The sequence below is a fragment of the Gymnoscopelus braueri genome (genome assembly GCF_963280865.1).
Source record: "Gymnoscopelus braueri genome assembly, chromosome: 4".
In the NCBI taxonomy this organism is placed as follows: Eukaryota; Metazoa; Chordata; class Actinopteri; order Myctophiformes; family Myctophidae; genus Gymnoscopelus; species Gymnoscopelus braueri.
Window position 1 is genome coordinate 27733344 of NC_137605.1, and position 23317 is coordinate 27756660.

A 23317-nucleotide genomic window follows, 5' to 3' on the forward strand; every position below is an offset into this window, starting at 1 on the left:
TTGCCATCATGCACGAAGATAGCGGTGACAGTGATAGGCCCGATAACAAGCCGGGGCTTTTCCCGGGCTACGCGGCCGGGCCGAGCGGTCGTAAGGCGGGGGAACGCTGCATAGATTTCTCGGTCGCCGTGGTGCTTCCAGCCGGTGGCAGCGGGCTGAGAACAGGGCTGGCGACACCTAAACAGTTCTGCACGCTTCTCAATAATAGGCCGCTTATCAGCTACACTATTCAAGCCTTCGAAAGGTAGGCTGGCATTGTTGTTAGTGTCATTCTGCAATGTTTCCGCTGCATTATAATGAACCCATACAGTACTGACGAAATTCACTATCAAATCAAATACCATTCACATTCCCCCCGGCCTAGTTGGCTAGCTTCTGTCTAATGCGCACTGGTCCAACCGCAACCAGTGATACATCATTCATGCAGTCCAGTGGTGGAAAGTAACAAAGTACACGTACTCAAGTACTATTTTTGAGGTATTTTTTTTTACTTGAGTATTTCTAATTTTCAATATATTTACTTCTACTCCACTACATCTCAGAGGCAAATATTGTACTTTTACTGTACTACAATTATTTGAAAACTTTAGTTACTTTGCAGATTGAAATTATTATTATAAAACATAATAAACCACTTCAGCCCTATTTTATACATAGGCTATCAAACATTTTAGTACTTTAACTTTTGGTGCTTTAAGTATATTTTGATGCCAATACTTTTGTACTTTTACTCAAGTAACATTTTGAACAAAGACCTTTTACTTGTAACAGAGTATTTTTATATTGTGGACGGTATTGCTACTTTTACTCAAGTCAAATATCTGAGTACTTCTTCCACCACTAGATAAAAGTGTTAACTCAGTTATGTCACCTAATTACGCATCCTCCTAAGAATAGTATGACTTCTATGTGATTGATTGAATACTTTATTAGTCAGAAATGTAAACAGCATGAGGTACAGTCAGACACACACACACACACACACACACACACACACACACACACACACACACACACACACACACACACACACACACACACACACACACACACACCTCTCTCCCTCTCTCTCTATCTTTATCTATATATATATGTGTATATGTGTGTGTACTAAACAGTTAGGTCTGCATAAGCCTACTATTCTCCCCACCGCACCACTGGAATTATCACATTATTGCACTGCTGAGGTTGTTGAATGCACTGTGTCTGTCTGACAGGGTGTCATGGATCAAAAGCATTGTTGTAGTGGTTGCCAAAGAAAGCATGGATCTGATGATGGACATCGTACAGCGCTTTCAACACAGGAAGATCAGAGTTGTGCAAGGCGGTTCTACGCGCCACAGGTCCATATTCAGTGGTATCCATGCCCTCAGTGAGGGCGAGGATGGAATGGCTCCTCTCAAACCAAAGGTGGTTATCATTCATGATGCTGTACGACCATTTGTGGAGGAGGATTTTCTCTGCAAGATAGCCATGGCTGCCAAAGAACAAGGGGTGGGTCTAATCTGCATGTGGTTTGCATTTCAGTCTTTTTAACTTGTGTGTCTCTCAGGGCTGCAACTGACTATTTAAATAATTGATTAATCTGTCATGTATTTAATCCATCAATGTGATGAATGTGTGGACCATTAGCATTATGGTAAAATCAGAAAATATAGTTCAAAATGCTGTTAATGCTCATCACAAGATGAGCTGGTGTACGCAGACAGAGATCTTGAATTTTGCCCAGCAGAGCAAAATCAAGCATTCCCATTTTATAAAGTTGTAAATAGCAAACATAATGTTTTCTCTAAACTGATTATTTCATTAACAAAATTAATTAATTAATTAATTTCCTGATGATCAATAAATTATTTGATTAACCCCTGGTCTCTGTCTATTCTATGTCTAAACCACACACACACACACACACACACACACACACACACACACACACACACACACACACACACACACACTTGACTACTTATTACATATTAGGTATTTATTTATTGAGAGTAATCTCTCAAGTCTCAAGACAGTTTCTCGTTACAGCAGATTCTGTCAGCACCACTGCCATAAATATGTAATGTTGGTGTTAGTCGGAATAAACACAGAAGCACCTTAGAAGAAGTGGACTATGAAAGGGGAGGGGCCAAACCAAGTTCCTGTCTCTACACACAAAATTAGGTGGTACCCTGAGAGGAAAAAACATATTTTTTTCATCGAATGGGTTCCCAGATTGATTGACTTGTGATTATGACAAGTTTAACAATCAAAGTAAACTTATATTCTTAGATAACTACATACAAGCAAGGTCAAAATAACAGCAGTCAGACAACCTCATGTCACCAGGTTTTCTGCAGTATCTGGAAAGCCTGGTTTCTATTCAAAATTAAATCAAATAATTGTGTCCTTTTAGTTGTCGAGTTATTTTCCAAGTACATTTGCAAATACTTGGAATTTAACCAGTGAGATCCAGTCTAGAGCCTGCCTACTCCAAAAAATCTGATTATGTTTTATGCCGCAGTGTTATTGTTACCCCAAATGCCGACTGGCCAGCCAGACGTGGGTTCACAAAAACCTTTGTGAACCCACATGATCAGTCTGGTCTGGCCAATGCCAGGCTAGCTTAGTCGCACCAGTCACCAACACTATAACTTAAACATGGACATAACAAAAGCGTATTCCATGAGGTGCTTGAAGAAACTTGCCGGATTCATAACATTACATCTTGGTCAAAACAATAACACTGTGGCACAAACTGGAATAGTTTTTTTGTTTGTTTTTTAAAGTAGGCGGGCTCTAGACTGGATATAATGCAACATGGTAAAAGCGATTCAGTCCCAGTCTAGTCAGACAATAGACAAACCATGTTCCTTGCAGCTCTGATGCAGCTCTGATGATAAAGTATCTTTATATTGGTTGTTGTATCTGAGTGACATCCATTGCTCCCAAAGGTTGCTTTTAATCCATGGAAGATAGATGGAAGGCATTTGGGAAGCTCTCATAGCTGCCCTGAAGAAGACACACAGATTAGTTTCAAAATGATTCATAGGCTGAACCCCACTAAAAGACGTGAGAAAACATTGAATGCATAGAAGGTTGCGAGTAAAACCATGGCTCTTTGACAAGCGGCAAACATTTATGGTGTGTCTCTGAGGCCCTCCCTATGTGCGCGTCTGTGTATGTGATGTGTAACAAACTCGCAGCACCGCGTCTGGTCTTCATTATCTTGCCAGTATTCCCCATCCATGATAGAATGGCCTTCTCCACCAAAGAGCAGCAGATGAATTTAGATTTTCACAACGCTGTGTAACACGCAGAGCACAGTGTTTGCTTTCTTTTCATTGTGTGAGGCACTTTGCCCACACCACCTCACTGGCTGTGTTTACGTTTGTCCCTGCAGAATTATGCGCCATGGTCAGATGAAAATATTATTACACAAATGTTGTTTGTTAAGAATTTCAAAGCTGTGTTGGTTAATGTTAATTTGTTAGGATCATGGACAATTTGATAATTATCGAGTGCTATCTATCAATCTGGCTGTATGGGTATCTCACTCCATCCATCCATCAGTAATAGTTTTGTAAAATTACTTCACCTAGTTCCTCCTTATTTTCACAAGGCAGCGGGAGCTATCCGACCTCTTGTGTCAACGGTGATAGCCACTACATCGGAGGGCTACCTGGACCACTCCCTGGAGAGAGGGAAGTACCGGGCCAGTGAGATGCCCCAAGGATTCCTATATGACATAATCTATCAGGCCTATCAAAGGGTACAGTATACTCCTTTTAATAAAGCAATAACACCCAAGCGGGCTTTTCTTTGTTGAGATTATGGCTACTTGACTTGTTACCTCACTGTCATATGCATAATCACAGTAAAGAATGTCCTCAAGGGTGCAATATGTTTTAATGTTTCTAATGCCTGTGTTCTGTCTGAATATTTCTTTCGAGTTAAGAATAAAAATAATTGACGAAGCCACAATGATGGCTTACCAGATTCCTGGTTACCACAAGCGTAGCACATAAACTAATGTGGGAAATACCAACACAGTTGTCTTTCACTAATTATATAGTTTGGATAATTAAGCTTAGTACATATTCACTGGGTGGTGTTTTTAACATCCCCTTGTGTAAATTTGTATTATTTTATTTCTTAAGCCTACACTTTACGAGCTCGGTTTTAATAAACTAATCTGACAGAAGTGATGCATGGAATCCGCCACGTTTCCATTTTGGAATATTGGCGGTGCTATGCGAAGAGGCTTCCCGAATATTTTGGACATTACTCTTTAAAGATGTTTAACGGCGGAGCAGTTTATTGAACATTTGGTTCCTAAAGTCGATACCGCAACATTGATACCCATGCCAGCAAAGTGATCTTCACTTACTGACAGGGAGAAAGAAAACAGAGTACATAATACTACAGTATGTACAAATCGAGCGCCATTCCTGCGGGTTTGTAGTGCTAACGCTCGGTGTCAAATAATTACTTTAAAAGGTCTCTCCAATCGTATGAAATGACAGATTGATTGAGATTTATGCTTGGAAAATAATAGTGCCGCACACTGTCCCTATGACAAAGGACTCTATGGTTCTCATACATCATAGCAGGCTTTACAGTTCTTCATTGTTCAGCAGATGTGCCAGAACCTGCAGGGTTTCACGCTGAAGAGTTTGCGGTATGGGTGCTATCATTTTCACTATGCCTCGATTATGTCTGGGAAAGAAATGACACATTAATATACTTTGGCACACTGTAGCAAGTTGGTCTGCTGAACAAAAGTGAGCAAAGTCGGTAAAGAACATGGACCTTACGGTGAAATAGAGATGATTTAACATGGATACCTGGACAATTGAAAACCATCTCTCTAGTGCTGCAAACTAAATGCATTGATTCGTATCTTAATAAGACTGGGGACTTCGTTATTGATAGGCTTTGACTAGCCAATGCCGGACGATGTAGCATGAATCATTCGGCGCGGAATCTTGCCCTATTTATTTTTCAGATACTTAAGTGCTTTGCTGTTCAATCTTGACTTGGAGATGGTGACATCGATGCAAGTGTTTTTGAGGGACACAGGAAGCCTTGAGCTAAGAGCTTAAGTATGCCTCCAATTGGAGCCGCCTTTGTCTGCAGTTATTTTTATTCTTGGAACATGCTGATTTCAGATTACTTAGGAGCCATGTTGGTTTTGGCATTTTCAGAAAATGAGCTCAACTTCATTCTGCGGTTGGTGTCAAGACAAGTCAAGTTACGAAAATTAAAACAAATTTGTGGAGATGTTTCAGTAAACGGTGGTGTGAGAAAGGGAGGCGTAGGGTGCACTGAGAACATGCCCCCTTCTTCCCATTACTTCTCCCCTCTTCAGTCTGTCAAAAATGGGGAAAGTGTAAGGTGTCTGTCAGGTTAGCACTGTAGGACATGTTCATGAAAAATCTGCAGAGCTGCACCTATGCAGTTTGACATCCATTGAGTCTGGTTAGAACTTAGGGCTGAAAAGACAAAGGAGAAGACACTTAATCCAGTCCCAGTGAGCGCTTTTGTATGAGGAGAAAATACTTAAGCTTAAATTACCACAGGAGGAAGACCATATATCTCCCATAATTTCTCTTGCTCATTTCATGGTCCCTGAGAAAAGAAAATACCCCCACTCTTTTATAGCCCAATAAAATATTAGCCTGGCTATATCTAATCCTTCAGGTAGTGTGATTTGCCTTTGTAGTTCTGACTGTATCTTAAACCCTATGAGCTCATCGCCTCAATCCATACGTCCATGTGATCTTTAAATAAGGGCAATCTGACTCCAGACAAGTTTTCCTATCTCCCTGGTGTAAACCCTCTTAATAAACCGTTGTCACATTCAGCGGTTTCCTCGCCTAATGCCATTTTATTTGTCCTTTCCAATACAACATTTTTGAAACTATGTGGATGTGGTTCTTATTGTCAACTTTTGTCAATGTCTCTTGTCTCCTGTCCTTTAGTGCAATGAATCAGACTTTGAGTTTGGCACTGAGTGCCTCCATCTGGCTTTGCAATACTGTGGCACCAATGCCAAGCTCATCGAGGGCCCAGCAGCACTATGGAAGGTGAGCTAGCCCGGGGCTCCGTTTTGGGGACAGGGTATCTGGTGACATTGTCCTAGCACAGCTGTATGCTCATTACTGGTTTATCATACAGGCACAAAGAAAGCTCACATGTCAAAAGTTATGAGTGACAGCTGAAGAGCACAAACCCATGTGTTTAAAGTTATATCAAGACTTGTTTTTTTCCCTTTGTATTAGTTTTAGTTTGAAAGCACATGTATTGCAGTGTTCTGCTGCACGCTGTGTCCGAACTAAGAATGTAATGTTAAACCAAGCTGATTTGTCCTCTAGGTGACCTACAAACGAGATCTGGCTGCTGCAGAGTCCATTATCAAAGGTATGTTCCTTTATGCATTTACCATTACATCACACTACAGTGTCTATACAGTATATAGTTGCAGACATGAAGTACATGACTACATGAATGAAGGCTAGTGCGTCTCAGACAGGTTAAATGGTCAGAAATGAGCAATGTGAGAATCTTTTTGTCTCTTTTGAGACGGGGTTTGAATTTAGTTGAATAGACTACAGTGAACCAATAGATGATCTGATCATTGTATTCCAACGAAGCCTGCTTTGTAGTGTTGTTTAAGTTGGTTAGAATGAGATGGGCGTATGCAGTCTATGAATGCTACTTTGAACAAGTCAGGACAAGACAGACTGCACAGTTAGAGAAATGCACATAAACACAGTCCTGTATTTTACCTCTGTGAGCACCTGGACCCAAAATTACCTACTTGATGATGACATGAAGTGCACAATGATTATGTCCAGAGTTTGGTTGGTGAATGAATTCATTGTCTGCCTTGAATACATGGCAAAGAAATTCTTGTCATTTAATGTTGGAGAATCTTAATTTATTAATTATTAATTAATTAGAAAGACAATATCAGTCATGAGAAGCAGGGACGTGTGTTTGATGTGTGACGTGTGTTTTTACAGACAATTTACAAATTGTATATAATACACACACACACACACACACACACACACACACACACACACACACACACACACACACACACACACACACACACACACACAAAAAGAGAGAGGTATGAGAGAGACAGAGAGAGATGAGAGAGTCTAAAGAAAGCGTCCAAAGAATTGTCAAAGTAATTCCATACAAAATTGTATAATGTATGTTCAAAGATAAAAGCCTTTTACCTGGGCACTTAAAACAGATTACCCAAACCAAGAGTCAGAGATTCTGTCCAAATGTCAGTTAGTCACCCCTGCAAGACTTAATGAGCGCTTTGTCGTCTTTCTTTGGGCTGCCTGTCTGAAGTGACAAGGTAAAAAGTTTTTACTTAAAGTATACTGTCCTTTACTGTTGAGCACCTAGCCCATTCATTCAAAACTTGCCTTTGGGTTTCACGTTTGGTACTATATGTTCAAACATACTGTATTTCATTGGCCAGTTTATATAGTGAAACACATGTGAAACCTACATTTTTCCGGTATGGGGTATGCATGTTTACACACCCACGCACATGCATTTCTTCATATCAGTCGTTTCATTTGCACAAATTAATCAAAGTTGTGTCTGTGCACAATGAATGCTCCTGTTGTTGATATGATAATTAACATGGCTTCCTAATGGCATGCTAATGGTTTGCAGCCAACCGTTCATCTGTTCCTTTCCTTCAGAGTCTCTGTCCCGGTTGGCCTGTGTTATCACAGGTGGGTCCGTGCAGGCTACGACTCTGACCAATGCACTGCACAAGACTTTGGGAGCTTTGGACACGGTAGGTAGTAGCATGACGACCACAATGATTGTGATGATGACCGTGATGATGTTATGTCGATTATATTGATGATAATGATGATGACAAGATTGCTAAAAGCTTCTCATGAGTTCACCATATGTGCACTACGTCCCCCTCATCTCACTGTCTTCGATTCTCTACCTCCGATCTCCCGCAGCGAAATACTCTGTTAAATACTACTGTTAATTTAACTCTTGAGAGTGTAAAAACTGACCCATAAGGGTCTCAGAGTTAAATTAACTTTGAGGATTTCACTGTGCATGTGCACGCCACTTGGGTGGCCTGGTGGTGAGACTTGCTATCTGCGGTCAGACCTCTAATGGAGCCTGTCTGGGACATCCATGCACTCTTCCTTCTCTTAGCCTCGATCCTCCTACTTCTCCTTCTCCTTCTCCTCCCTTGCTTCTTCCACTCCCCCTCAACCTTCACCTCTCACTCCCCTGCATGAGGGAAAGCAGATGGCACTCATCTGTGCTGTGCCATGGGAATTCCCTTGATTAATTGAGTGTTTAGTGATGACTGTCCCCCACCCCAACCCCAAACCCCTCCTCCACAGCCCAGTCAGAGATGATGAGCTCCCATTTTCCCATACTGTCCAACATAATCTACACCTATGGACAACTAGTCCTCTTTCTATTATACGACATTTTAGCATGCGTAGTATTTCAACAAGACGTACAGTATGGAGAATAAGCCATGTTATTTAACAGGCCTATTCCTCCTGTGGCGTCTCTATGTTGCATTCCGTTGACGGGCTTCACTCTGATTCAAGTAGTTAACGGTCTACATTTCTATAGCGCCTTTATACAAAGAGCTTTACAATGTGCGGCCGCTCTATACCTCCTGAGCCACTGTCTGTTACAAACTTTCATTAATGACCCCAGGCTCTCATATCAGCTCCACGGGGCGTTATGGGTACGAAGATGTGTTTACTAAATGTAATCCTAATGTAAACATACTCCCCGGGTGTAGCTGTTGACAGAGGGTGGGGTACGGGGGGAGGGGGCGGTGACAAAGCACGCCGCATTACGTTGTTTCCATGTTTCGCCACGAACCGAACATCTCATCCTCCTTTCAACCCGCTCCAAGTCCTTCATCAGCGGGTGTCATACATACGGATCTTGCTGTCTCAATGCTGGACTGGGCCCCAGAGACGGATTGGTGTCCGTTGGCGGCCTCCTTGGAGCGGCTGATTGGAACCATTCCCGCCCTGTGCTCAGGTGGCTGCCGGGGCCGTGTTTTCCGGTGTGCACGTGTCTGGGCCCAGTTACATCCTTTTCAGGGGTCTGGGGAAGCGGGAGGACGGGAGGGGAGATGAAAGGAGAGTGGAAGAAGCGGAAGATGAGGAATTAGCTTTGTCCCTGTGCCATTAAATCCAATACAGGAGGGATAAGCGAGGTAGGGCTGCCCAAGCTGGGTGGAATGGTTTGAATACGGTGTCGTGTGTATGCAGGTGGAGGATTTGGCTGTGTGTGTGTGTGTGTGTGTGTGTGTGTGTGTGTGCGCACACGTGCGTGATTGCGTGTGTGTATATATAAATATTAGGGGATTGTTTCAGCAGGATGTGACCAGAGAATGGAAATTGAAGCAACAAAACAAGGTTTTGCCTTTTAGGGCTGCATACATTGAAAATATATCAAACCACAATAATGATGACTATTTCATGTCACAAGAGGCTTTACATTAGCTTTGTTTTTAAATTTGCTGATGCAACACGGTATCATGTTTTTCTCGAAGAACCTCTGGTCTGCAAATTAAAAGAAGAAAAAAACGGAGCACAACCACATCAATTTTTCAAACATTTTACTGAGAAAGACATAATGTGGAAAATTCTGTGTAGCATGAGTTTATCCCTGTTGATATTGTTATCGCTGAGTTGTCCCAAAAATTATTACAATGTGATTACTTTGGCATTATCAAGTCCTAATGTCTGTGTGCTGTTTTTAAGTTCAACATTGAGGTCTGGATGTGCAAGTGGATGACTTTGTCAGTGATAGGCATGTTTTCACAATTTGACACTATCCTACCCTTACTTGGCCCAGTTACAATGATGCATTCTGGCTGCAGTGCATTTTGAACAAAGGCAAAACTCGGGACGAGTGCATGCTTTATGAGCACATAAAGACATGCACAGAGGAAGGGAGGATTTGATAACGACTGGCCAAATAACCTCCTCTTCAAGCCCTGCCTTATCACTAATCCTTTGAGCTTGATATATGATAGCAATCACATATTATGTCCAGATGAAAGGGAATCCTCAAACACATGTATCTAGTTACTTAGTTTTTTTAACGATTAACCTCAGCCTATAAGAGGATCTGTCATTTGGACAGCCGGCAAGACGTATTGTTGAATGGCAACCAGGCCAGGAAGCTGATGTTTTTGTCCAACAGCCGCAGTGGCTGATCTTCCAGATTCCATAACCTGCCAAAGCGTCTACTAGAGTAGATGAACGTAACCGTCACTCAACATTTACCAGCATTTGGCTGGTGTTTGGTGTTTGTTTACCACCCCGATGGCAACACAGGGTGATTTCAACGTGGGGTCCGGGGACCACCAGGTTGTATAGCATCAATATCAATTCACTTGACATGAAAATGTTTGAGAACCACTGAACTAGGCGGTCTACTTAGATATTGAATCTCATACAGAGTTGCACATGATTTAACACATGATATTTTGGTTTGAATCTGACCCATGGCTGTCACATACCATCACCTCTCTTTGCTGTCCTTTTTCACCCGATCTGCTGTGTCCAATCTAATGAAGCAAAAACATAATCAAATGTAAAATGTGTTTTTCTTGTTCTTCTTGTTATTTCAATAACAATGTATTTTTTAACCGCACAGTTCTGAATTAGAACCGCTCCAAGTCATACGGGGCGTACTGCGATATAATCTCTGCCTCGCCAAACACATTTAAAATTCATACTAGTATGATTTTATCACGGCGCTGAATACTGAAAGATTGTTTCTTTTCTGTTCCGAGAGCCAGTCGGTCCTTGAGTTTCTGTCGTCTTGGCTCCCCAGGCCGTACCTAAATTTAAATAAACAGTCCCACTCTGGGATTTCATGCCCAACCTGGTTTAGATCACGTCAACATTTTAAAATCTTGTAAATCGACATTTTGGACAGAAATGTTTTTCTCTCGTGAAGCCATAGGCATTTATCTTTCAAGACCAATTAACCCCCCACATATGTTTTCCATAACCATTTCATATTTCCAATTTCCTTTGTTATTTTAATGGCTAAAACAAACTGTATGTTAATGTCAAACTCAGACGGTAGATGTTTGTTTCTGTGTTTACGTCCTGTGTGTGTGAAATGTTAGTACTGGGGAGTAATTACAGGCAAAACAACAAAGACAGACGTGGAATGGACATGGCGTGCTATCCAGTTGCCTGGCGTTACGTGTATGCCAGGGCACAATCTGAATGGAACAATTACGAGCTAAAGTGTCCTCATCTTGGAAGCAAAGAAAGCTTTTACAATCTTTGGCCGCATGCTGATCTTTGACTCAATTTGCAGTATAATGAAATTTTACTTGGCTTGTGTAGGATTTCTTTTCCCAGCTTCTGCATACTTCTAGACCTTTTTTTTGCCAGTTCAGAAGTATAAAGATTTCACAAAAGATGGTCATTTCTTTTCTAACAACCCCCCTCCCCTCTTCCCCTGCTATGAGCCTCTGATATGTATTTAGATTTCCCTCTAATCAGAAATTGATTTATGACGGGAAAGCAGGTGGGTCTGCTTCTGAGCTAAATGATTGAATACGTGAGAGAAACAAAATGCAGAAGGCCGTTGACCCTCAAGCCCAGAAGTCATACAACTCCACATAAAGCGTTGAACACACCAGAGGATTTTTGTAAGACTGTGAAAGAACTTGACGTCACACATTTTCACAGATTACAGTTGTTGACAAGCACACTCCATCATAGAGGTGCACACAACTTGCCCGACAAGCAAGGATTGGCCATCACAAACTACAGGATCACATTCCGATTTGTCCATAGGCCAAGGCTCCAATGGAAGGCTACAGATCTGAATCCTAAACCGCTGCACACTACAAGATAACGTGTGCCAAATGTCCATGGTGATCTGCCCTATTTTGTGCAATCTTGAATATCAGTCATCATGGCGTGGGGTTATAATAATGGTTAAATCTTCATGTGTGTTCATAGCATGAGATGAATTAGGTAGAGGCCGCACACTGGACCATGCTCTCAAAGTTAAGTTAATGTATTTCAAGGTGATATTTTAAACATCTTAGCTGTTCCTCAGAGATAAGACGCAATGATCCAGTTTGTGGACTCATGTAATTTTAACGTGTTCTTCTGTCAAGCACCTGCGATTTTATGATATTCAGATTAACTTTATTTGTCACTTAGATGCACTGGTTAGGTACATACATGTGAAACACTAAAAAACAACAGCCTTTTGTCCATGAATTGAAAACCAAGGACCTCGTTGGAAAAAAGACCGCAAGGACTTTTATGAACGGACCTTTTAGACAAAGTATTTTAAATGTAACTGTTGTTTTACATTTTTTGCCTAATAAAATATTCAATCGATCAATCAATCAAGCCTTCTTTTATCGTTTTATCTCTTGGATGTGAATACTTCCAAAAGTAATAATTTTTATTAATTGTAATTTGTTTTGTATTATATTCATTAGGACTTTGGTACTGTAATACCTGTTTTAAACCTCTGTTTGTGTGTCGGGAGATAATCTTGCAAACCACAGCACCAAATGTATTGTGCACACTGCCAGTAGGCCACATATGTTTTATACTTACTTACTTACTTGTATACTAAAATATTTAAAATATTTAATAATGGAATCAAGTGTGCTCTGATCAGGCTGAAAACTGCATAGATGACTGATGTCACATGCTGGCCACATGAAGTCTGAGATCCAGGGCCAAGCTGTTCCTACAGTATGTGGATCCACATGATTCCATTGTCTTTACACGGGAGGCTGTGACCTGCAGAATATGTGCTAAGAAAGTCCTGTTTTTAATATATGAATGCTCCACCTTACAGGAGCTGAATGTTATCCCAGACATGACCGGAGAGAACATCAGGCATCTGGCAAACCAGTGGAACTTCATTCAGATTTCTGTGAGTTTTGAATTTAATTATGTTTTCCTCAAGATCTGCACAAGTATGTAAATGTTTGTAGTGGGCTTTTTTTGTCCCAGTTATTCTTCATTTTATAGCATACACCTCCCTCCCTTTTGATCTATGCAGGTGAGCTGTCATTCCATATCTCAGGTGGAGGCCGTAGTGAGATCTTTGGAGGAGATGAATCAAGCCCTCCTCTACCCAGTGGTTGTCATTTGGGTGAGTTCACACAATGCATCTAAGTAGGTCTGCGACTATCAATAGTTTTCGTAGCGATTATTTTATCGATTACTTTTTCATTTAGGGTGCGTTCGGAAATTGCGCACTGGAACGCACTCACCTATTAGTTTGTATTGGCCAGTGCGCTTAATCAAATCATTGAAAAACACTTTTGACTTTTAGATCAACAAATCGATGCGATACAATTCTAATAGATGTTTTATAATCAGCTAAATATTAAGCCTGATTAGCCCTACTTTGTACTTTGATGTAGAACAGTACCGGGCAAAAATAGCTGATCTACGTGCTCGCGTCACATCTTGACACATTGTGATTCTGTAGATCTGCTATTTTCATTATTTATGAAAATCGATAATTTTTCATCAATTAAATCGGTTAGTTCGATATATTATTGCAACCCTACATGAAAGCCACACATGAATTCACTTGACCAACACCAACTTACACCCCACCATTGACACTTTACCCTCCTTCTCCCCGTCCCTGACTTTCCTTTGCTTTGCTGTGAGTCGGCCATGTTGATGTAAGGTTAGAACTAAGCCTGTGGAGAACATGGAACGCTCTGATGTTGGGAGTCACAGTAGCCAGGCAATGTCACACAGCAATGTTGTGAAGTTATATATCACATTTGAACTGAAAATAAATACTTAAGAAGTAGAAGTCTGGGGAGGCCACTCTCGGTAGTGTCTCCAATGATTTCTAACCACAATTTAATCACTGTAAATACCATGTAGAATTGCTCCAACTCTGCCTTGGATTTGAGTTAGCTGTGCTAGCTTTTCATTCAAGCCCTGAACCCACACATGCACTCGTATTCAGAACCGTCCATTGGAGAAACTCCTCTCTATCCTGTTGGCATAAAAAACATTTACAGTACATGTGCATGATATCAGTGTTTCTCAATGTGGGGTCCGGTATCCCCATGGGTCCTTGAGGGGGTTCCAAGGGGTCCCCAGCTAAATGATTGATCTTCACCACCATTATTACATGTACAAAATACAACTAGAGAGTTTAAAAAAAAAAGAGTTTTACTGTTATCTCTATACTTACAGTACACAGACAGTAAAGGAATTATGCACCAAATGACAGACCCACACCCTTTCTAATCTCTATTTAGTGCCCTTTTATTCCAGTGAAAGGAAATCGTATTGCTACAGCTGCAATGATAGTCTATATCTAGACAATTGTTTGATTTGCAGCAACAATTATGATTTGCTTCCATTTGGCAACAAGAGTATTACCCATTAAAACAGGGAACGCATCTGTGTAACCACTTAAACCATTATTTTATACTTGGCATTTGGCTATTTTTGAAAAATAACAAAAATTTGTGCAAATCTGAATATATATATTTTTTAAAGCAAAAATATTTTACTCAAATCTTTGCTTCTGAGGGTCCCTGGAACAAAATATTTTTAAATGGGGTTTGGCGGCCAAATACATATAATTTTGGGGGTCCTTGACATGAAAATGTTTGAGCATCACTGATATAGAAACATGTTTTTTCAAAAAACTGTTAAGATTAAGAAGACATTTTGTAGAATCGGAACCTCAGGCCTTAATGGGTTAATGAGGTCAAATGGTGCATTTGGTCAGACACTGATTTTGGGCAGTTAGTCCTGGCTCACATTTGGCGTTCCAATTCATTCCAAAGGCGTTGGATAGGGTTTACGTTCAGGGCTCTGAGCAGGCCAGTCAAGTTCTCTTTTTTTACTATTTTTTATTATTATTATTATTTTTTTTACTAATTTCTGTTTGGGTGAGCGTGGGGGTATGGGGGTGATTGTCATTCTGAAACGGGAAGCGGCCTTCCACAAACTGTTGCCACACAATTGGAAGCACAAATTGTCTAGGCACTAATTAGAAACACTAGTTAGAAAGATGGTCCACTGACATTTTATGTCAGTGGACCTTATTTCAGCATCTCTCTATTTTTTGTGAATTTTGTGAACTTGTAACCATTTCAGCAGTTTGACCCCATACAATTGAAATACCTTATATACCTACATAATTACCCTAATGCACTCATTCAGATGTACATTTTGTAAACAATAAAAAAAAGAAAAGAAACTTATATTTTTTTAAAGATTAAAAACTTAAAGAGTATTTTCAAGGAGGTTTTATTAAAATAAAGATGAAGGAACACCATAGTGGCACAGACATATCAGGTACTCAGCCAAATCAGGTGTGTTTATTTAAATCTGAGAGTGTAAAGAATTCAGCTGCAAGGCTCTCAGAGTGAAATGATCACTCAGGGGCTTTTACTTGTGTATGAACTGTACTTGAAGGTATTTAAAGTTGGTCATTGTGTGCTACAGTAGGTATGATTAACCATTTAAACGCTATATACTTTGTTGACAGGAGTCCCCCAGGGGTCTATGTAGGCCCTCTGCTTTTTCCCTCTACACCAGATATCTTTGCCAAAAATAGCCAATATACAAGGTTGTAGATATGCTATTTTCACCAAATGTTTGCCCCAGAATAGGGACGGGTTCATGCGGTTAGCCCGTTCAATCCGGGAACGCATCTGTCCGTGTCATTTTAGATTTCTTTGGCTATTCAAAACGAGCTTGTAGATCTGCTATTTCTGCTATTTTTGAAAAATCTTCAAAATGTGTGCATCTTTGAATATATATATTTTTTAAAGCGAACATTTGTAAAAGAAAAAAAAATGTTACAGGGACCCTCCAGAAGCAAAGATTTGAGTTACAAATGTTCGCTTTAAAAATGCATATATTCAAAGATTTGCACAAAATGTTCAAGCTCGCTATGGGCTTGTAAATCTGCTATTTTTTAATAGCCAAAGTATAAAATAATGGTTATAGCTCAAATCTAAAATGACACAGATGCGTTCCCAGCTTGAATGGGTTAAGACACTGTTGAGCATACCTCGCTATCATTTCCCACACTTTGAATGAACTTTCCTTGCATGTTTATGAATACAGACATCTGGCACAAGACAGATCCAGTTTCCTCGAGGTACATGCACTACACGGTCAGTCGACCTTTATTTTCCGCTCGTAAAAACGTCACCTATAGTCCACCTCGGGTCCCTTGAGGAGCTTAGTCGCTACTTAGAAACCCTATGCCTCCCAGGGGACCACCACAGCTCAGCCACACTAAAGCCTAAATTATGCTTTGTCGTGCATCGCTTGCCAAAAGGAACAGATTTTCAAGCAACTAAAAAAAAAGTGACGCATTTGCTGAGCCGCACGGCAACATGGAGCTTGAAGGACAACTAAAAAACCCTGATTAACCATATGAACCCTATAGCATCTCTATTCTGGTGCGAACATTGTATTTTCCCCAAAGAGATATCGTGTAGGGAAAAAAGGAGCAGACCTACAGTACCATAGCCCCGGTCAAGTATATCATTAGTTTTATTTTTTATTTTCTTTGGTGTGTTTTGGGGGATCTTTTGAGCCTTTGTTGACAGTTACGGTGTAGAGAAACTGGTGGAAACACAGCGAGAGAGCAGGGGAGTGACATGCAGAAAATGGTCTGGCTGGCCAGGAATCAAACCCATGTGGTATGCGTCTTAATCATTCAGGTATCGGGGTCGCCCCAAGAGGGTTTAAGTGGTTAAATCAAACCAAAAGAAACATTTTCATTGGACCAATATTTAAATTCGAATATGACCTTGTCACCTACGGTGCTTTGTGACTGCCAAAATGATGCTGGGCAATAGGCAAAATAAGCCTTGTAATCGCAGAAAATGTCATGCAGCATTACTAGATAAAACCCATGACTTGATGATTTATTTTAGCTACGCTAGAATTTCATTAAAGCTCAGAAAGAAAACACACACACACACACACACACACACACACACACACACACACACACACACACACACACACACACACACACACACACACACACACACACACACACACACACAGGCTGGGACTGAGGGTTCAGGCCACATTTGGAAAGGATTGACTCTCTGCCACACGAGAACAAAAGCATGTGTTGCATGTCTTGATTTCTCACAACTCTCACTGTAAGACTTCTTCAACAGTTTGAGGGACTAAGCTATCAGTACAAGCTGGGGGAGGCGTGAGAATGAGCAGACATGAAACATCAGGAAATCCCTAAATTTCCACGGTGAAAGTAAATGTATCAGAGGACTTGGGTGGCGTCGGTTACAGATTATTTATCATGCATGGTAAAATCCTCTGTTGTTATTTTATCTATTTGTAGCTCTCACACAGTCTCACAGTTTACAAATACTCTCAGAGTTAAATTAACACTGAGGATTTTCTGTGTACCGTAGGCTGAGTCGGCAGTCTGGTCCATGGATTGGTCTCATGGGGATAATCAGTAGAAAGAGTTTAGGGAAGGTGTTAAGAGTAGGTGACTGTCTCCAGAGGTCAGACAAGCAGGGTTATGGCTGACAGGCCACCAGTGTAAATCTCAGACTGACTAGGGAAATCACGGTGCTGCAGAGAAAGTGAAGGAGAAACAGTATCCCTGAGCCCTCACTTATTAACTACCATCCGGGCGGCCTTGAGAAAACACTTAACCTCAAACCTTCAGTGGATCAGATCAGTGGTTAACAGTAGAAGGCATTGGTTCCACTGGGAAGCTTAGGTCTGGATATGTTTAGGTCTGGATATGTCTATATATAAAGTGAAGTAGTTTGTTGCTGTAAAACAAGACATGGTCTAATAACTGTGGATTCCATGTGGATCTTGAACCTCGTGTGGCCAGCCTGTCATCAGTCATCCGTGACATATCTATATCTAAGTATGACTCCATATTTGGGCAGGGTTTCAGTCCCATCTAATCACCATTGACTTCCAGTTTAAAAAAATAAAGTTAAATATTTAAAAATGTATATAACATATACTATAATATTGTGCACACTGCTTGCTGTCAGGTAACTACAAAGCTTGGACCAAAGTTTCATTTTTGGTTTAAAATAGTTCAGATTCTTTTTGTTCCCAAGACCTCGTCAGAGGTCTTGGGAACACAAGCCAACTGAATTTAACCTCGAGATAAGCGACACCTGTTGTAATGAATAATGCATCTTCATGTTAAGCCAGCTGCCGATGACAGTGGAGTTTCTCTGATTGAATAATAAGTGTCTAGACACATTTAATTATGTACTTGTCACTGCCACCCAAACTCTGTGTGTTTTCTTTCTGAGCTTTAATGAAAATCTAGCGTAGCTAAAATAATTCAAGTCCGGGGTTTTATCTAGTAATGCTGCATGACATTTTCTGCGCGCGCACACACACATTTAACACACATTTAAGCCACTATTATGTAAAAGAGTTCAGCAGTGGATTCTCTTTTACATAATAATGACTCCCAGTAATGTGAGTTGCTGGGCTCACTTTTTAATTCAGAAATATCTACAAAAATAAACCCCAGAGGCCCTGAAATTTTACATCTGAATGAGTGTAATTACAAACTTTTGCCAGAACTGTGCTTCAGCCAAACGATGTTTACCCTCACACAGTGACTTCCTAAATCTTCTCTGACTAGCACCTTAAATAAACAGGCCTATTGAGTTGCAACATGTTTAAGCAGCCACTTGAACAATGAGCAGCAATTACTCCAAAAGGGCATAATCACTCTCATTGTAAGAGATCCCTATTATTGGCGAGCGTCATCTGATTGGGTGCGGGGCGGGGTGTTTTGATAGGTGCTTTTGGATCATTCTGATGACCCGTCAGTCAGCGAAAGGACAGTAGAGCCAGCAGTGATCATGGAAATGGCCTCAGCAGCCAAGATCCAAAACATTCTCCTCTATGGTATCCAGCTTCATCACTCAAAGGTAAGCCCCTCCCTGCCTTGTTTTGCCAATATATTGCTTAAACGAATTTGATGTTTCCCTGGAATGTGCCTTTGGTACAAGCCAAACAAAACAGAACGGGAAATGTCTTTTAAGTCTCTTGTGCCAAAGCCTTGTCACATGCTTTGGCTTCAGGCAAGGTTGTTGTCTTTTATCACCTGTGTGTGTGTGTGTGTGTGTGTGTGTGTGTGTCGGTCGCGCGCACATGAATGCTTTCCATGTGATGAGGGTGTCAAGAGTATCAACTTTTAAGTCTTTTGCTATTAAGTGTTTCTCGCTATTGTTTAACCCATTATGACCTGAGACCGATTCTACAAATGCCTTCTAAATCAGTTGTTCTCACACTTTAAAGATTTTTCTGAAAATGTTCGAAAATAGCAGATGTACAAGCTCGCAGCGCCAACGCAAAAATCTAAAATGACACAGACACTTTCCCGGTTTTAATGGGTTAAAATGAAAAAAGGGGGTGATGAATGGTCACTAGAGGTGAATTAGTTTAAAAAGCCATTTAATTCCACACCCACACATTGTTTCAACTTTCAAGTGTAGGCCCAAACCACATGGATGGTTAAGTTTGTGTCATGGGAACCGTCTGCAGGGTGTTTGAGGCTAGCCTGCCAAGTCTATGCTGGAATTGTCAAGGATGATGTGCTTGACCTGAAATCCATAACTGAATATTCAGTAATTACTGGATTATATAATGTGGAATAATTCATCATGCTCAATAGAAGATGTCTGGATGCGTGCTACTATTAAGGCAGTCAAATCACTGATTTCTCAGGCCAGTGCACTGTTGAGGAAAGATGAATGTTTGTTGTTGGTGTAAGTAAGCCATCACTCATGATTTATATTGATGACTCTCTGGAACATTGTGACAAAGGAATGTCCCTGGCTGGCGACCCCATCACTTCACAAATCAGTTAATAATAATACTTAACTGTCAAAAGCAACGAAAGGCTTCTACACAGTAAAATCCTCTGTTAATGAACCCTTAACAGCGGGGGACCATTTGGGTACAGTTTTACACTCTCAGGGGTGAATTCACAAAGAATGCATTACGGCCGCTGATAGTGCCATAAATTGCACATCTTGCACCTGCTATCTGCCTCGTCTCAAGGGCCGATTCATGAAAATGATTGCACTAATAATATAACAGTGCAGACACACCCATAAAGGTTTGCAGCTGAGTGCAATTTGTCCTTGTTTTGCGTCTGATTGCAATTATCCATGTAGCAAAATGTAAATGGTGGCTTTGCACCGCACTATTTATTTGTGTGCCGACTTCTTTGACTGTCACTGAGGACTTTGTGGAGCTGGTGCAGAGGCGTTTATGTAGGCCTAGCAAAAGGCCTCAAATGGGCAATGCCAAAGCATAATGATGGATTTGATTTGGAGCGAACTGTCAGCTGAGTTTAAAAGTTGGATACAGTGATTAACCGCTACATACAGCTGTAGAGGCTAAAATGAATCACTACAGAATAAGTGGGGAGCATTAAAACAGAACATTAAAGCCCACAAATTCTACCTAATTCACAAAATAAGATTTCATATTAAAGTGTAGGCTACCCACATATATTTCCACCCACATAGTGGCATTAATCATTTATTTTGTCAAATGTCATCAGAATTTGTTCTTTGGTATGACTCAAATGTGCATGTGTTTGGAAATATGTGGGAAGGCATTACGCTGATGTGGCTTCTACTTAGAATTGTCCTATTCTTTGTGTAAAATCAGTAGTGATACCGGCGAGTGCCAAACACAAGTTTCAGTGCGTTTATATTTCAATTCAATCTTTATTTCAGACCCAGGAAAATCCATATCACAAATATACAACACCACACAATAAAAAAAGAAAAAATAAGAAAATACATATACATTGTCAGGTTTCTGATTATAGCCATTAACAGACCCATGTGCAGTGCACACACTCTCCGTCATAGAATGAATAGGCCTCCTTTATACACATGGTAAGTAAAACATATAGTATACACACATTCCTCTTTAGTCCTAGACATCAGTAGCCTAAGAATAGTGGTTCTCAAACCTTTTAATCTCAAGTTTACAATTTGTACATTGTCAACTTTACAGACAGTGTACAGTTTGTACTTTGTCAGCATTACAGACCTGTAAGGTTCCTTTTGGTTCCTAACTATCAATCATTTTACTAGGGACCACATGGAACCCCCCTAAGGACCCCTTCCCACTGTGGGAACCACTGTCCTAAGAATGTTACTCATCATATTCAATCGTTACTCATCATGTGTTGTGACTGAATACTATGCTACTATATTACTATTATTGCACGCAGGCATGTACAAAAAATTGTCTGGTCTGCACAAATTCACATTTGAACAATCTGGCCCATGACCTCAAATTAGTTTGACACCCCTGTACTAAAGGGTGAAAATATCCGCTCACAAGTGCGCCTGGCATGACGATACCTTCGCCCTGGATAAAATCACTGCTGCCATTATCACTGGAAAGTCTGGGCATAAAGCCCCCAACTGTCTGAAGCCACTAATAATTTTCACTCTTAACTGTGTGGTTATTAGCACTGGTGATTGTAACTTGGACGTTTTCTGCTATAAGGCTCATTTGCATGGAAAGAGGCCAAATGGAGCATAAGCTCTAATGCCCGAGAGCGAGTCGGGTTCAATCCAAGTCTGCACGTCACTCCCCTGCTCTCTGTCCACATTTCCTTTCCTCATTGTATCTATCTGAATAAAGCATTAAAATACCTAAGAAAAAAGAAAGGGGCTAAATGTTATGCATTTTACCTTAAGTACGTGCAAATGGCACCGGAGCCCTGATAAGCCATTTGTTTGGCAGCACAGTTAGGGGTGCAATTCATTCTTTGCGGTTGCTTTGAAAATTACCCATCTGAGTTAACCACTCTATACCTGACGTCCCTATTTTGGGCATGTCATTGTAGGCAAAAACACTTTCTGAGTTTGTAGATCATCAATTTATGCTATTTTTAAGATGGGGCTCAAGTGTTCAAATCAACACCTGGTTGGTTTGATACAGAGGTGGGTATTTTTTTAAGCCCCTCTGCCAACATTTATCCATCTGTCCTGCAAGAGTAAAACATACAATACTTTCTTGAACATTTTAGAGTAGAATCAAATTGACTGCCTCTAACCCGAATAGTTACCAGCCCATTGCTTTAAACTTCCAACGTCTGTAAATGGAGCCAAACATAATTTTTCCAAAGAGTTCCTCTTTGGGATGGAGGACGCAGTCATCATTAGATAAGCAAGTATTAGTTAAGCAATCATGCAGTAAAACGTGAGGACTTCTGAAGTGGCTTTGTCTTTGATGCCAGTGGTCGGCGTGGAAAAGAAAATGATGAACTGAAGACAGATTCCCAATCATAACAGTGGTCAGTTGACTTGGACTTGATGTCAACATGTCATCTATTAAAACGAGGTACCTCATATTGTCGATGGTGAGGCATGCCAAGACACCGCTGGTTCGCATGTGAGTCTGATTGTGCTGACGATCGGATGTTGGTCTCAGTCTTCAATACCGAGCATGCCAGAGCTTTCCTCTGAATTATGGAGACTAATGTTGTTAATTAGTCATCCTGCCCCGACTCTTATGAGAGAAAAGGGGAAGGGAGTGGACAGAGATTATGTGTTTCAGCATGATAAAATGCTTATCGTTATGAGATAGTGGAACAGCAGAATAAGGCCTCGCATAAATCACTCTGTTAGGTTTTGTTATAATGAGGATAATTCTTCCCAGATGGCTTCCCTCATACAGTATATGTCAAGATTGTTGCCAACACTTCCTTTGTCAAGCTTTATATATATATATAAAATGTATGCTTAAGTTGTGAATTATTTTTTTTATGTATGTATACATATATATATGTGTGTGTGTGTGTGTGTGTGTGTGTGTGTGTGTGTGTGTGTATAATATGCATACGAATACATACAAATATTTTTTCACAACTTAAACATTAATTTGATGCATGTTTCTTTTGTAATAAAAAAAAACAGATGAGGTTAATATAAAAATACAACATTTTTCATTACACAGGATGTGTAAGGTTGGCTGAATGGTTATGGCACAAAACATTTAAAAGAATATAAAATAACTACACAAACACAAAAACTGAAAAACTAAGAACAGCCTCAGCTCTGCACCAGGCAATACATCTTTAACTGTTGTCTCTGTTTCAACAAGGTATTACTCCTTTAATTAGATGGGTCCTAATAAGATAATTTGATTAGTGTTTAATAATCAGTTAGCCCATAGTACATAGTTCACAAAATGTCCAAACATTTACAATTTAATTACGAAAC

At 40.4% G+C, this 23317-nt stretch overlaps 1 protein-coding gene across 3 annotated transcripts in view; it reads left to right on the forward strand.

Moving 5' to 3' along the window:
* The window catches only part of crppa (CDP-L-ribitol pyrophosphorylase A), a 41414-nt gene continuing 18097 nt past the window's right edge, over positions 1 to 23317 (forward strand). For 2 of the 3 annotated variants that reach the window (XR_013933011.1, XM_080426237.1), the window contains exons 1-9: positions 1 to 244; positions 1218 to 1494; positions 3608 to 3757; positions 5970 to 6074; positions 6363 to 6408; positions 7722 to 7819; positions 12883 to 12960; positions 13090 to 13182; positions 18857 to 18988. Coding sequence is in view for 2 of the 3 variants with exons in the window: in XM_080426237.1 (XP_080282363.1) it covers positions 9 to 244; positions 1218 to 1494; positions 3608 to 3757; positions 5970 to 6074; positions 6363 to 6408; positions 7722 to 7819; positions 12883 to 12960; positions 13090 to 13182; positions 18857 to 18988 (1215 nt within the window). In the remaining variant the exon portion in view is untranslated. The remainder of the gene's footprint in view (positions 245 to 1217; positions 1495 to 3607; positions 3758 to 5969; positions 6075 to 6362; positions 6409 to 7721; positions 7820 to 12882; positions 12961 to 13089; positions 13183 to 18856; positions 18989 to 23317) is intronic. The other variant, XM_080426238.1, reaches the window with a different exon arrangement.